The sequence below is a fragment of the Ambystoma mexicanum genome, chromosome 5p (assembly GCF_040938575.1).
Source record: "Ambystoma mexicanum isolate Mex_15411 chromosome 5p, UKY_AmexF1_1, whole genome shotgun sequence".
NCBI lineage: Eukaryota > Metazoa > Chordata > Amphibia > Caudata > Ambystomatidae > Ambystoma > Ambystoma mexicanum.
Window position 1 is genome coordinate 956642285 of NC_090930.1, and position 15640 is coordinate 956657924.

The 15640-nt window shown below is 47.3% G+C and overlaps 1 protein-coding gene across 1 annotated transcript in view; it reads right to left on the reverse strand.

Annotated features, from left to right (window-relative positions):
- The window catches only part of SPMIP7 (sperm microtubule inner protein 7), a 377515-nt gene extending 362179 nt beyond the window's left edge, over positions 1-15336 (reverse strand). The window contains exons 1-2 of the mRNA XM_069613424.1: positions 15264-15336; positions 14107-14713 (exon numbers count right to left, since the gene is read on the reverse strand). Of these exons, the coding sequence (XP_069469525.1) occupies positions 14107-14569 (463 nt within the window). The 5' untranslated portion in view covers positions 14570-14713; positions 15264-15336. The remainder of the gene's footprint in view (positions 1-14106; positions 14714-15263) is intronic.
- Positions 15337-15640: the final 304 nt, after the last annotated feature.

Genomic DNA, 15640 nt, shown 5'->3' on the forward strand with positions numbered 1-15640 from the left:
CTGGCTTCCAGTAGCCCGAAGGGTGACTTTCAAAACCTTGTGCATCTCCCAACGAGCACTGCATAAAACCGGACCCCAATATCTTCAAGACAAGCTAAAACCCTATCACCCCCCACGCACCCTAAGATCAAGCTCAGCTGGCCTCCTAGTCATACCGAAGACAAACTCAATCAGGTTAGGCGGATCATCATTCTCAGCCTTAGCCCCCACCCTATGGAACTCACTCCCACCCCACATCCGCCTAACTGAGGATTTAACGTCTTTCCGCAAACCGGTGAAAACCTGGCTCTTCCCCTAAATCCAACCCGTACTAAAACTAACCCAAACAGACCAACAGCAACTCAACGACACCAATCCATCAAACCACCTGATACGAGAAATTGACAGCAAATTACCCCTAAAATAACCTAGAAGGACAAACAGAATTAAACGAATAAAGTACATCAAAGCAGTGAAATGGTTAATGAGAGTAAATCATACGGAAACAGTAAAGAGATTTAAACTCCTGAAATGGACAGAATGCATGAGGAGTGAACAAAGTGAATGGCGTGGATGAATTAGTTAGAATGGATGAAACAGGTGGAACAAATTAATGCGCTGAGTGGAAGAATGCATGAGTGGAAGAACAGATTCCCGTATAACTTGAATGAGTGTGGAAATCGAATGAATATGTAGATCGGATGAGTGTATGGAATGGATGAACATATTGAGTGGATGAGTGTGCAGAGCAGCTGGATATGTAGAACGGACAAGCATGTAGCGCGGATAAGTGCGTAAATATAGAGAAGCGAGTAGAACGCAGGAGTGCGTAAAACAGATGAATGTCCAGAACAGATGAGCGTAAACCGTATAAGTGTGTAGAACAAATGAGTATGTGGAGCGGATGAATGGTTAGAGAGGAGGAGTGGATAGAGCGGAGGAGTGGATAGAGCGGAGGAGTGGATAGAGCGGATGAGTCGATAGAGCGGATGAATGGAGATGACTGTACAGAGAGGATGATTGTACAGAACGGATGAAGATATAGAACAGATGAGTATAGAGATGAATATATAGAACAGGATATTGCTGTTGAATGCGTGAAAAGCACGAGTGCTTAAAGCGGATGAGTGCGGGGAACAGATGAGTGCGTAGAGGGGATGAGTCCGTAGAAGGGATGAGTGCGTAGAAGGGAAGAGTGCGTAGAAGGGATGAATGCGTAGAGGGGATGAGTGTGTAGAGGGGATGAGTGCGTAGAGGGGGTGAGTGCGTAGAGGGGGTGAGTGCATAGAGGGGGTGAGTGCGTAGAGGGGGTGAGTGTGTAGAGGGGATGAGTGCGTAGAGGGGATAAGTGCTTAGAAGGGATATGTGCGTAGAGAGGATGAGTGCGTAGAGGGGATGACTGCGTAGAACAGGTGAATGCATAGTACATGTGAGTGCATAAAGCGGATGAGTGCCTGGAACGAACGAGTGCCTGGAGCGAACGGAATGCATGCGTGTGGCAGACAAGAGTACATGCGTGAGGCAGACAAGAGTGCATGCGTGGGGCAGACAAGAGTGCATGTGTGGGGCAGACAAGAGTGCATGCGTGGGGCAGACAAGAGTGCATGCGTGGGGCTGACTGGAGCGTGCGGAGCGGACTCGAGTGCACGTGACGAGCTGGAATGCATGAGTGCGCGGAGCGGACCGGAGTGTATGGAGCAGACTGGGATGCATGGAGTGGATAGGAGTGCATGGAACGGACTGGAGCGCATAGAATTGCGTGACGTATATAGTATGGCTTGGAATGCAGAGAACATTTGAAAGAGCATATAACCCATCATATCACACCACCACGCTTACCCTCTCCTTTACATCACCACCACTCAACTAGAACACAGAGATACTATGACACCATTCGGTATACCTGTTCTCATACCAACATCTGCCACTCACTCCACATCATTCTAAGTAAACACTGCTGGTTACACCCCCCCCCCAGCCAGGCGCTCTCCTCAGGCCTAACACAGCCACATCCGGTCTGGATAAATCCTGCCAGAACAAACACATACTCCTGATCTCTCAACCACCACACCTACCGCTAAGAAGCAGCTATTACACGGATACCGCATGAGCTGTACACATACCCGGTGCTCACACACACACCTTTTGACTCTCTCTACTCTCTCTACGGATCTGAACTTCGGTTCCCAAGCGCGTTCAACCTACCAGCGCCTTCAGACCATACCAATGGCATATAAGGCACTATATAAATGCAAAATAACATAACATAACATAACAATCTTCTATCCCCAGTTGCATTGTGAATGTACTAGATGCTACCCTACCTGTGTCTACTTCCACGCCCACACCTCCCAGTGCCCCCCCAGTCACCACAGAACCCCATCTGAATTGCACCATGATCAACGCTAGGTCCATTAACGCCCACGCCCTAGACATACATGACCGCATAACAAGCCACAACCTTGATCTGCTCATGATCACCGAAACCTGGTTGTATGAAGCCTCAGGCCCCGCACTCTCCCTCGCACTCCCCCCTGGCTACTCTATCATCAGACAAGACTGCCCGTCTAAAGGTGGAGGTGTAGCGTTAATTGCCAAAGATTGCCTGTCCATTTGAAAGATAGAGAAATCCATGAATAACAACAGTGACTATCTTCAACTCAAACTCAACCTCTCTCCCCACAGCACTATCACCATACTCCTGGTCTATCGTCCACCAGGCCCTTTAGGTGACTTCCAGGCCTCTCTCATCCACCTGCTCTCTGACAAGCTCAAAAAACCCTCCAAAGTCATCCTCCTCTGGGACGTTAACCTAGGTCTTAATGACACCAAGGACCCAGCAGCCAAATCACTCAACTCAGCCCTTGAGACCCTAGGGTTCAGGAACACCATCTCTGACCCTACCCACACTTTAGGCAGAACACTGGACTGGATCACTCAGCATAACTGCCCACTCATCATCTCTAGCAATACTCCCACCCCATGGTCGGACCACCACATTATCACATTCAGCATCCCCACCACCAACTCCTCTACTCCCCCAACCCAGCTCCTGCCACCAGCCCTCGCAAGAAGCTCCCGCCAACTCACCAAGGAAAGACTGCTACCCTTCCTCCAGGGCCCAGCCTTCAGACCACCGTTCTCCTCTGACCCAGAAACCCTTGCGCTAGCCTATGATGTCGCTATTAAATCAGCGATCTACTCCATAGCCCCGCTCAAACCCTTCAAATCCAAACCCACAACCCACTCTAATACCTGGTTCACCCCTGACCTCATCATACTCCATATGGAGAAATGGGCCGCGCTAGCACAGTGGCAAACCTCACACTCTGAAAAAGACAAACTTGACTTCAAAGTCTGCTCAAAAAAGTACAAGAAGGTAATCACCCTAACAAAGGCTAAATCCTTTGAAGCCAGAATCTCCAAAACAAAACCTAATACAAAAGAAATCTTCGCTATCTTCAGAGAGCTAGAGACTCCCACCGGCCAGAACATCACCAAAAATAAAGCATGGTGCGATGAAATTCAAACAGCCAATGCGAAACAAGTTGAGCTCTCTCCAAACCAAAATACTATCTACAAAACAAACGCCCCACAATACTCCCATCCCCATCCCCTCCCCCTCCCTGGACTCCCCCAAATTCTCATTCAAAGCCATGCAGGAGCAAGATATGATCAACCTCATGAGGACCATTAAACCATGCAATTGCAAGGGGGACTCCTGCCCCGCCACTATTATTAAGGACTGTGCCGAACCCCTCACACCATTCCTGACCGCCTTCATCAATGCCTCTTTTGCCACAGGGAAAGTCCCTTCCTCCCTCAAAGAAGCTTGGGTCCACCCACCCTTAAAAAACCTTTCCTAATAAATACAGGCCCATCACCACTGTCCCGTTCTTACTCCAAATACTGGACAAAGCAGCTTACCTGCAGGTGCAACACTTCATTGAAGAAAACAAACTCCTAGGACTACATCAATCTGGCTTTCGCCAAAGACACGGAACTGAAACCGCCCTACTGGACCTAAAACACCAGATGGACGATGCCAGAGACTTGGGCAAACCAGCACTACTCTTACTACTTGACCTCTCCGCGGCATTTAACCTTGTAGACCACACCGTCCTATGCCACCCCCTCACTTCCACTGCCAGATTCTCCCCCAACGCCACAGCCTGGATCACCTCCTTCTTACATGACAGGACCATGCAAGTATTCTCTGACTTGGCCTCTGGTTCACCCACCATCATGCTCTGTGGAGTGCCCCAAGGATCCTGCCACTCACCAACACTCTATAACATCTTTACTTGCCCACTCTTCCTCATCCTTGACGCTATGGGTATCTCCTACACCCACTACGCGGATGATACTCAGATCCTCCTCACCCTCACTGGCAACTGTAACACAGATTCTGTTACTCTCAACAACATCTACAACACCATCCAAGCTTGGATGGCAGACAACGGGCTGTGCCTCAACTCTGACAAGACAGAACTCCTCTTGGTATGATCCCCCGACACACAAAAAATCCTCAACACACAATTCAGCCATTTCACCATTGACTCCATCAAAATTCCTGTTTCAGACTCAGTCAAAACACTCGGAGTCTACCTGGATTCCAACCTATCCATGAACAGACAAATCAATGCAATCGCCTCCTCTGCAGCGTACCATACCAAACTAATCAACGCAGCTAGACCTTTTCTCTCTAAAGAGAACTGTACCAACATTGCCAGAACCATCACTGTCTCAAGGCTAGACTACTGTTACGTACTCTTCCTAGGGACTTCCACTAAAAACCTGGAAAGACTTCAAGTCATCCAGTACAACGCGCTGCCCAAGGCATCTCCAAAAGAGAACACATCACTGAGGCCAGGAAATCAGCTCACTGGCTCCCTACAAAGGGAAGGATCATAGTCAAAGCTCTGACCCTGACCCACAAGTGTATCCATTTTACCGCACCTGACTACCTATCACAAAGGATCCACCCCGCCACCTCCACAAGACCAACCAGATCACCCTACGCCAGCATGCTCTGTGTGCCCTTGGTAAAAAAGAACTAGCGCAGGTGGCTCTAGCTTCCCCTACCATGCACCTTCACACTGGAATGTCCTACCTCCTACTCTCAGAGGCGAGGTATCCCTCATGGCTTTCCGCAAGGCCATGAAAACGGTGCTCTTTACTTAATGTGGAACAACCATCATCAGCCCAGCCTGACTAACCTCTAATGCACTTTGTATTTTGTTACTCCTACCAAATGACTGTGACTCTGCACAGCAATGTATCAATGTACAAACTTGTAAATACATGTCCCAGCTGTACCCACTCTGTAACTAAGTTCCTTGCAAGCAACAGTGCCTCGATGCCCACGGGCAGTTTGTGTGCTATACAAATGTATAAATAAATAAATAAATGCATAAGTAATATTGTGAAGTACAAGAACAGAAAGGTTATATTGAATACAGTAAAGATTCCCATTAAAAGTAGTAACCAAATGGAATCAGCTGGTAAAAAAGAGTTAAAAAGGTAAAATGGGGGTGGACACGCCGCTCTCACATATCTGTAAGCGCCTCCCTCTATATAGTGACAAAATAAAGAAGTATCATGAACAGTGGGTGGCAGAGATTAAAGGGGATGGGTCGCCTCAGGCCTGGCCTAAAGAGGGGTCTTTTGATAAAGTAGTGTTGGTCCATGTGGCCATTCATTTGGCAGCAAAATACAAGGGCAAACAGTTGCAGAATAGGAGGGAGGTATTGGATTTGTGGAAGATGTTTCAGGAAACGCCCCCTACAAATGGGAGAGAGAAAGACTCAGAGCACCCTATATGTCCCAGCAATTCTACAGGAGGAAAGGGTAAGGAAGGTGAGGAACTAGAAAAGTTATAGCCACTGCTTACCACACCTGCAGAGGGGTATTGTGACCAAATATATTTGCCAGCAGCGAGTGCACCAGTGACGCCCGTTACTGCACCGCCCCTGCATATGTTCCCTCAAACGCAAATGCATCACCGGTGATTACACAAATTTCAGCGAACATAACTCTGACCCACGCAAAGCCAACTACTCCAGATTTAGGGATATTACTTACAAATACTCAAGCAGAATTATCCCGATTGCGTACCCTGTGTGAAACAACAATGCCACTGCCAGGGGGAGGACAGCCTCCATTGCAACCCTCACAGAGATGTCCCTCCGTGCTACCAGAAGATGAATGGAAGTCAGGAAATGTCCTTTTCCGAATAGATAGCGTCACAGTAAAAAATATCCACGTAGAAAGAGAAGGGTAGTGATTGTGGGATATGATTCTGTGGCCTCAGACAGGGATGAGGAATGTTGGAGCGACTTCGACGTGTCAGATGAAGGGGCAATGGGAGGGACGTCTCAGATCCAATGGACAACTCCACAGGTAACATAAAGGGAAGAAGAAGGATTGGAGGGACAGCTTTGAAACCATTGGCTAAAAAGAAAGGAATGAAGGTGAGTAAGGGGAAAAAGCGGTCCAAATTGCAAATGCCCCTTATCCACAAAGGAGCAGGACGGCTCCACTATGTGTCTTGGGCACTGATGGACAAAAACAATCTATTAAAAATCCTCCCACCACTTTCCAGGGGTGCAGGAAAATGGTTATATGCATTTCAAAAGAATACAGTGGGGGTGCTGATAGCCATAGGAGATGTTAAAAGCCTCTTAATTTCAGCAGTCGGTGATCAGGCTGACTCAGTGTGGACGAAGGCGATGGTCCCGGGAGTAACCATGGGCAATGATAGACATGATGGGGCATCATTTAACAATGTGAGAACGCAGTTGTGGGATGCACTGCAGAGGACCTTCCCCGACACCCCAGATTTACATTCTGTAATGCAGTGCACAATGGAGGACGAGGAAGATGCTGCGCAGTTCATGCTCCGGGTGCAGGAGATGTAGCGGGCGGAGACAGGCACGGCCTAGGACCAATCCACCTCCCTATTTTACTTTATCATCAAAAGAGGCCTCCCCAAGGAGGTACAGAAAGCCCTAGATAAAATTGCTGGGATAGAAACCAAAGGATGGCCAGAAATACAAAGCATCATAGTACACCATTGCAGGAGAATCAAAGAAAGGGAAAAAGAAATACCACAGAGGAGATTAGCAGACAAAGCAAAGTTGGTACAGAGCAAGTTGGTGAAGGTCGCGGCAGAACAGCAGGGAGAAGAGGGGGAGGGATCAGTAGCCCTACATGCTCGGATGGCAGCAGCTTGGGCAGACAACGGGCAGGGGTATTGGAATGGAGAGTACGCTCATATGGGACCCCACTGGCAAGGAAGACCTGCAAGAGGTGGGTACAGAGGACAACCACATGGAGGGGAGGAGGATATGGCGGAGCGGGACCAAGAGGGGTAGGACCGGGTCCCCTGTTGGTTTTGCGGGAGGTTGGGCCATTTTGCCAGGGAATTTCGTACCCGATCCATGGTCTATTACCCAGGAAATGAGAGATACAATAACAATCAACAATATGGCCACCCGCACCCAGGAAACCCGTATGGCTTGCCTATGGGTGGATTTGAACGGAGCACCCCGCATGAGGAGAGGCATACACAAGGACATAACATACCAAACAACCAAGGGAACATGCAATCCTGCCCTACCCACCAAAATCAAGTGACACACACTACCCCTTTCTCCACCACTGCAAATGGCGCACCGGCACCTTACCGCAGAACATGTGTGCTCGGAGACAGTGCTTTCTCATGCCCGGGGACAAGTACCCTTCCAGATTAGGACAGCCCACAGAGAGCCCTTGCGTGTCCAGTCCTATCGACTACCTTGCACCCAGATGAGGAACCACTGGTGGGGGCAGAGATAGGGAACCAACAGTTCATCTTTATGGTGGACTCAGGAGTGGAGAAATTATGCCTATGTGAAGGCAATTTTCCATTATCTGGCGGAAATCTCGAGACGCAGGGATTCTCTGAGGCTGTGGTCACGGTATCTTATACACAAGATCTAGATGTAAAGATAGGGGGAAAGACAGTGCAAGCACCCCTGCGGTATCATGAAGATTCGCCCATAAATTTGTTGGGCCGAGATTTGATGAATAAGCTTAACATGACCATAGAATTTACAGACCAATGCATTATATGCTCCACCCCAGGGATGGGCACACTCCGAACAATGTTGATGATACATACCATGGTGAATGAAGTAGCGTTGTGAGGGATCCCCACCAAAGCTTACATGTTTATATATGGTATACAAGTGTTGGCAATGGTGGTGCCAGAGATAACACAAAAAGATTGGAGGGTTCCATCTGATTTTGTTTTTCTCCCAGTGGCCACTACTGAAATAGTGCCTCGGTACTCTCATTGTTTTTGCTGGGCATGCAGGTGTCAGCAAAGCGTATTGTGGCCATTGGACTGGACACTTACGGGAGTGAGTGGAGGACTGTATTATGTACAGACCCAAACATAGCTCTGCGTGATTTAACGGATGAGGATTTGTTCGCTGATGATGACACTGGAAATAATAATGGAAATATGCATGCCATGTGACATAATGGTACAAAACAGAAGAGTGACGAATCCCCTCATGGCCATTGTCGGCGCACAGCCATCATTCTGCTATGACGATTTGCAACAGGTACCACTAAGCCTGTGAACCACAAACCCTTATGATGTTTGGTTGTTAAGAGAAGTTACCCCGGTAAAAATAAAACTTAAACCCGGAGCAGTTCTACCCTGAGTAAGACAATACCCACTGTCAAGGGAAGCAGAGGAGGGGACAAAAGACACTATACATGCACTACTCATGATATCATAGTACCGTCCAATTCACCATGCAATACCGCAATGTATCCGATTAAAAAAGCAAAAGGGGGGTCTTGGCATATGGAGCAGGATCTTCGCCCCCTTAACGATGTTGTCCAAAAGGAATTCCCGCTTGTCCCGAACCCGGCATCTATTTTGTGCAGCATTCCAAAACAGGTCACCCATTTCACTGTGGTGGACCTGAACAATGCCTTTTTCTCAGTCCCTCTTCATCCAGACTTAAAATATCTAACTGCATTCCCCCTGGGGGGGAAGGGATATGAACACTGCCGATTGCCCCAAGGGTATTGCAAAAGCCCAAGTATATTTAACAGGGTACTGCACAAGGACCTTGGTAATATTGATGTTCAAAGCATGATCATTCAGTACGTTGATGACCTTTTGGTGTGCAGTGGGGGAGAGGAGGCATGTAGAAGAGACTCAGTAACATTGCTCAAATAGTTGTCCCACAAGGGGTACGAAGTAGACAAGAGTAAACTCCAATATTGTCTTCCTGAGGCATTGTACTTGGGTCAATTGATATTGAAAGATGGGAAAAGAATCATACCAGACAGGGCAGCCACATTGCGGGCTGCAGCAAGACCCCACACAGTGAAGGACATGCAAAAATTCCTCTGTATTATTACTGCAGAGCCTGGATACTAGATTATGCAGCTTACACAAAGCTCTTATTGCAAGCTTTGAAAGAAGCTCAAAAAGAAAACACCACACTTATATGGACACCCGAAATGCACAATGTATTTACAACACTGAAAGATCTAATATCCACAGAGCCCGTCCTAGCAACACCGGATTATGAACTGGAATTTTTCCTGCTTTCACACTCGAATGGAACATTGATGACAGCAGTTCTGACCCAAAAAACATCCCTAGGTCACAAGCCATTAGCCTATTATAGCGGCACTCTTGACTCAGTAATGCAAGCACATTTTGCTGGCAAACAGGCTCTTGCAGCTGCTGCCTCGCAATTGAGGAAAGTGCTACGATTGTGATGGGATGTTCTGTCACCTTGTTTGTTGAGCACTCCCTGTTTGCCATTTTAGAACGGTCAAAGTCAACATTAACGACACAAAGAGCCACTGCATACGAGAAAATCATATCAAGTCCAAACGTCCACATAGTGTGCTGAAAAACAGTAAACCCAGCCACATGCCTAACAGAGCCATGTACAGTGTAGGACATACAAACGCATGATTGTGCCACATATGAAGGTAAAGGGGACAACATTCCCAAGGCAGGTGAGAATGCATTAAGTGAAGACTGAAATATATTTTGTAGACGGGTCAGCATCCATTTGCCCAGAGACAGGAGAAAAGCATGTGGGAGCAGCGGAAGTTAGGATGGAGGATGTGGAGTATGAGATCAAAGTGCAAAAACAAGGTCCAACGCGTTATTCAGCACAAGCACCAGAACTGGTAGCACTGTTTAGCATGCAGAGCTCCTAAATGAGTTAATAGCACTGTTGCAGAACCCTCAATGGTAGCACTGGTAAAATGCCAAGCACACACACACAACAATGATGAAATATCTTTGGGGAACGCTGCGGCGGATGCCGCTGCTAAACATGCAGCGTATTTCCAAAGGGAACGGCACACGGAATGTGTGCTTAAGGCGAAAAGTGAGGAACCCAAGAAAATGGGTACAATGCATTGCCAATTTCCCAGATAATAGAGCTCCAAAAAAGTGTTGCACCCATAGAACAGGAGTTATGGAATAAACGTGGATGCACGTAGTCCCCCATGGATCGCTTGTGGAGGCAGGACACAACAGGAAAGTTAGTGATGCCTTTAGAACTATTAAAAATAGCATTCCAGCAATTCCATTTCCCAGCCCACAAGGTGAACAACATGTAGCTGCAGACATTGGTTCATCCCAAACCTCCATGAACACCTCACTAAAATGTCCCTTGAATGTGTCACTTGCCAAACGTATAACTCTGGGATGACCCTAAGAACTTTAAGAGGAGCATTGCCCCGGCCCATCAGACCTTTCCGTGATTATGCAGACATGGGAAAAAGGTGCAATGGAGCAAGATATCTGATAGTGGTGGTCTGTCCTTTTTCGCTCTGGGTGGAAGCATGGCCCTGAGCTAACCCAGACGTGAAAAGCGCTGCACCCTTTTTGGTCAGAGAAGTGTTCCCGAGGTGGGGAATATGTGACGTCATAAAGTCTGACAATGGAACCCATTTTGTTAATGACCTTTTCAAGGAAGTAACATCCTTCCTGGGAATAAAATATAAGATGTGTTCGATTTACCACTCAAAGCAAATGGGGTGGTCGAGAAGATAAATGGCCTTCTCAGAAGCAAAATGTCAGAATTGTGCCATAGTCTCAAGAAAAATTGGGTGTATTGTTTACTGCTGGCCCTGTTCCAGCTGCGCACGCAGACCACTTGTCCCCCCATGAAATAGTGACAGGAAGGAGAATGCAAACACCTCTGTCCCTAGTGAGAACAATGTCAGATGCACCCTGGACAGCAACAGTACTGGGGGAGGAATTCAGGGAATACTTAACTCAAATGACACGGGCAGTGCGAATTATTGCAAAGCAAGTCGTCCCACCTTTTACACAAGAGAATGAAACAGATACGTCCACAGCTGTGGTAGACTGCCCAGCAAAGCCCCTTATGCCAGGAGAACTAGTGAATGTTTGCAGCTTTGTAAGGAGATGGAATGCACCACATTTCCTTGGCCCATACAAAGTGGTATATTGTACACTGCAAGCAGTAAAGGTGAAGGGTTTGAAGTACTGGGTGCATCTGACAGATGTCAGAAATGCCCATGACAGTGTTAGCCCAATTGAGACACAAAACAATGAGCAGGAAGCAGCAGTGCCTTAGAAAAACAGAGAGAATGCAAATATATCTACATAAGGAGGGTATACAGGGACAAGGACTGGAACGTAAATGATGCAGTAATAAAGAAAAAGAATGAGAAAATATGCATAGATATATATACATATGTATTGAAGATTAAATATTGCTTAAATGTCTCTTGGATGATTATCTGTGCACTATATTTCCATGCATTATTCTACCCTTTTGCTTTTCTTGCACCTTTTACCACCTTGCATTGTCTATAACCCCTTATATCGCCCCTTTCTTTAGGTGCAAAAATGGTCGAGCTGCTGCCAGTCACTATGTTTAATAATCAGTTAGATAGAAGTAGCAATGTAATAAGTTCAATCCGCTCGTTCAGTTACGAGTGCGGTCTGAACTTCGTAGCAATTGTTTTTACTACTGTCCTATTAGTGTCTGTAGCGTACTGGGGGGATGCTTTTATCTGGGGAGCCCATATAAAAGAGGGGGAGTGTTAAATGGATAATCTTACGTCATGCAATCTTACGTCACTACACAAAAACCTGACCAAACCAATGCCCTTAATTACACTGCCTACCTCAGCGAATGTATTTATGTTTGATGATACAACTCGGAATGCCTCGATTGATACAGCCTCAGAAAAAGCCTTTATGCTCCAGAGTACAACTGTTACTGCTTCTAGTGCTCACATATTGTTACCATCCCCCACCAGCCCTATGATGAGAGACGAAACAACTGTACAGCCTAAGGCAAACCCTACCTCAAAACTATCTACCTCTATAGTTTTACCCCAACTTACGAATGTTCCCTCTTATTCTGATGTGACCCCCTTACATGGTGTACAGAGTTCCAGTGAAAATGATAGCAATGTTATATGCAACACTACAAATGCAAGTATTTGCACAAGTAAGGTCATTGCTCTGTTACCAGATAACCAGATAACCTGTATATACGATTGTGTGACAGAGAAAGATGGGCAGAAATGAGGATGATATCCTCATGTAACAAACTGGAAAAGAGACGTGCGTCCACAAAAATATGACGCTTATCATGGGTTGGACAAGGTGGAAGACATTAACCATCCAGGGCAATCCAACAGTTGGTATTCTGATATGAGAACAACAGGTAGAGAAACCACCAATGGGAGCTGTTACGTTTGCTCCTTAATTCCCCATGTGTCAGGAACACCCAAGGTGCTGGTTCCCCAAGAAGTGCCTTTGCTAGAAACACAGTATCTTGTTCACCTTACTCTGTGCAGGATACACAGTACCTTTCAAGTTCACTCAGTAAAAATGACACTTTTACCACCTGATGAAAAGGTTTGCAAAAAAGGAACCACAGGACCAAAATGCATCAAGGAACCCTTTCTTGCAACAGAAGGAACAGGTTTCGTAGACAGAAAATGGCAAGACTCAACTTTCATGTGCAAGGCTGAAGGCGTGTGGGGACTATCGGATGAGAAACTGGACGTTGCAGAAAACCACTGTGCACAAACGTGGAGTGAGCATGTCACCAAACTAATGTGGTTCTCTGCTCTTGAAAAACCAATCAAGGTCCAGGAACAAACATATGGACCGTGCTTTTACAATGAGGGTCGGACAACAGTGGGGTCAAACACCCACTGCAATAGAGCAATCATTCTTCCAGACCTCAGAAAGGGCACAGCAGCCCAAATGGACTATTATTGGGTGTGTGGTAAACAGGCGTACATGCACCTTCCGCCATCATGGAAAGGCTACTGTGCGCTTGTGACCCTGCACTCTGTACTGCTCGTGATACCTGAGGAACATTTGAAAGGGGGGCCACTGCTACCTGCGCTCTCAATGCAACAGATGCAGCCAGTAAAAACTATCACAGCTTTCACAGATAAGCCCCCTTTCTTCGGCATTCTGCCTGAGCAAGAGCGACATGACCGTCTGTTCCGGAAAAGGCGCTCCAACTACATCTCCAAAGATTCCACCAACCTCCTTGCACAGATACCTGCCCAGTACAAACCGTTTATCTCAGCAGAGACATTTTTCGCATTTCTAGTCCCCAGCATCCAAGCAAGAGCGAATGCCAAGTGGCTCCAAATAGTGAGATGGGATCTGATCCAATTGGCCAACGACACTGAAGAAGGGTTCAACGTTATCAAGATGGAACTAAGGAACCTGCGGTTAATGACTGTGCAAAATAGGTACGTCCTCGACCTCCTCACTGCAATGGAGGGTGGGATCTGCCAAAAATCGGGAGTGCATGTTACACTTCGTACCCTCTTGGGTTGCTGATTTCGGGACACTTTCACATGTGATCGCAGCAGTGCACAAGTTGGGCGTCCGCATGAAGAAGGATGGACTTTTGGGGCTATTAGGATCAGAAGGCTTGTTAGGTCCATGAAGAGAGGCCCAAGGATACAAGAAAGGTGGAAGGACATAAGATCATAGGGTGGCAACTTATTTCATTAGAGGTAATAAAGCTAAACCTTTTCTTATTGTCAATTCAAGCATGCCTGTAAATAAAAGATGCTTACCTCCCAGCCTGGCTCTGAGCATGGCGTCAGACACAGACGTGGATGTCCATCTTTTGCCGCCCTGGTGCAAGAGCATCTCAAACTCCTCCTCCTTTGCTGACCAGGCTCTGCAAGGGGGTGCCGTCTTCACTTTCTCTCTCTTCCCAACATCCACGCTGGGCATGGCAGTGCCATGGCTTGCCCTTGCCTCCACTTCCCCCCCAGGGGCCATCCTACCGGAGATTGGGTCTATCAGGGCCGCATCATCCCGAATGGGAGCCAAGCTGTAGTGGCCCCGTCCAGACTGCGCTGATGCATGGGGGTTGAACTTGGTGAAATTGGCCTGATCTTGGAAGCTGGTGAAGTCATGGCGGTCCTCTGGTCCCTGTTCAACAGGCAGGCAGATCTGCCGCCGCAAGCGAACATGCTCCTTCCGCTCCTTCTCCAAGTCTGGCTGGGAGTTTGGGTCTACCATGGGGCCCATGCTGTTTCTTTGCTCTGTCACCAGGGGGCTAGGTGGCTAGATCATGGTCTCCGCCTCTCCTAGGGGCCACTGCTACGACCTTCCCTTCATGTGACAGAGATGCGCCCATCCAAATATCAGTGGCTTAATACAAATGTGAATTCCCTAAAGCAGGAGGAAACATTGATGACAAAAAAAAATCCTTTTTTACTGTGAGATGGTTAATATGACAAATAAAGATTCACTACATTTGGAGACATGGGACAATTAACCATAACGGAGATGCGCGGGAGGTCGTCAATCAAAATGCAAATCTCATCTATAACGAGTCAGTCATTAAAGAAAATACAAAGCTCCTTTTGGAGCGGGTACTAGCACGATATATAATACAGCCGTATAACAGAAGGATCGCATGAATCAAAATAAGGATCTATTAGTGCGCTACTGTGTTCAATATAACTGCGGGTCCCCTACATGAGGAGGAGCAGGGGCTATTACAGCGAAGGTATCTGGTCAATATAAAACTACGATGAAGGAATTACTATTACGGTGATTTGTAAGGGGCGAAGACCGTTATTTAGCTAAATTAGACCCCCTACATGAGGATAGGGATGGCGTGGGGGGTTGGCCGGGAGTTGGGGGGTTGCCGAGGGGCGTGGGGGGGCGACGGGGGTAAATTGTGCAAAAATAAATAAGAGCGGGATCCGGCTCTGACCTGCAGCTGGTAAATTCAGGCAAGAAAGTGAAGGCAAAGGAAATAAGCTTTGCAAAGCGTCCCTGTCGCCAGGCAACCAGGAAGGAAACACAAGCCGCGGCTGCGCAGAGGCCACGTGCCTCTCTGTTTACAGCTCAAGGACTTACGGTTTCATTTACATGCGGCACAGTCCCTGCTGCGGACAACCACGGTTTCACATGTACTCCGATGTTAGAAATAACATCATCCCTCTCATGTTGTAATTCATACGCAGGCAGGGATGGGATCATATTATAACCAGAAGATTGGCTGTCAATGGGAAGGGGAAGTGGGAAGTCAGAAATCCCATGTCCGCACCACCACATCCGACGGCACGGTAGTACCGCAAGGCCGGCAGA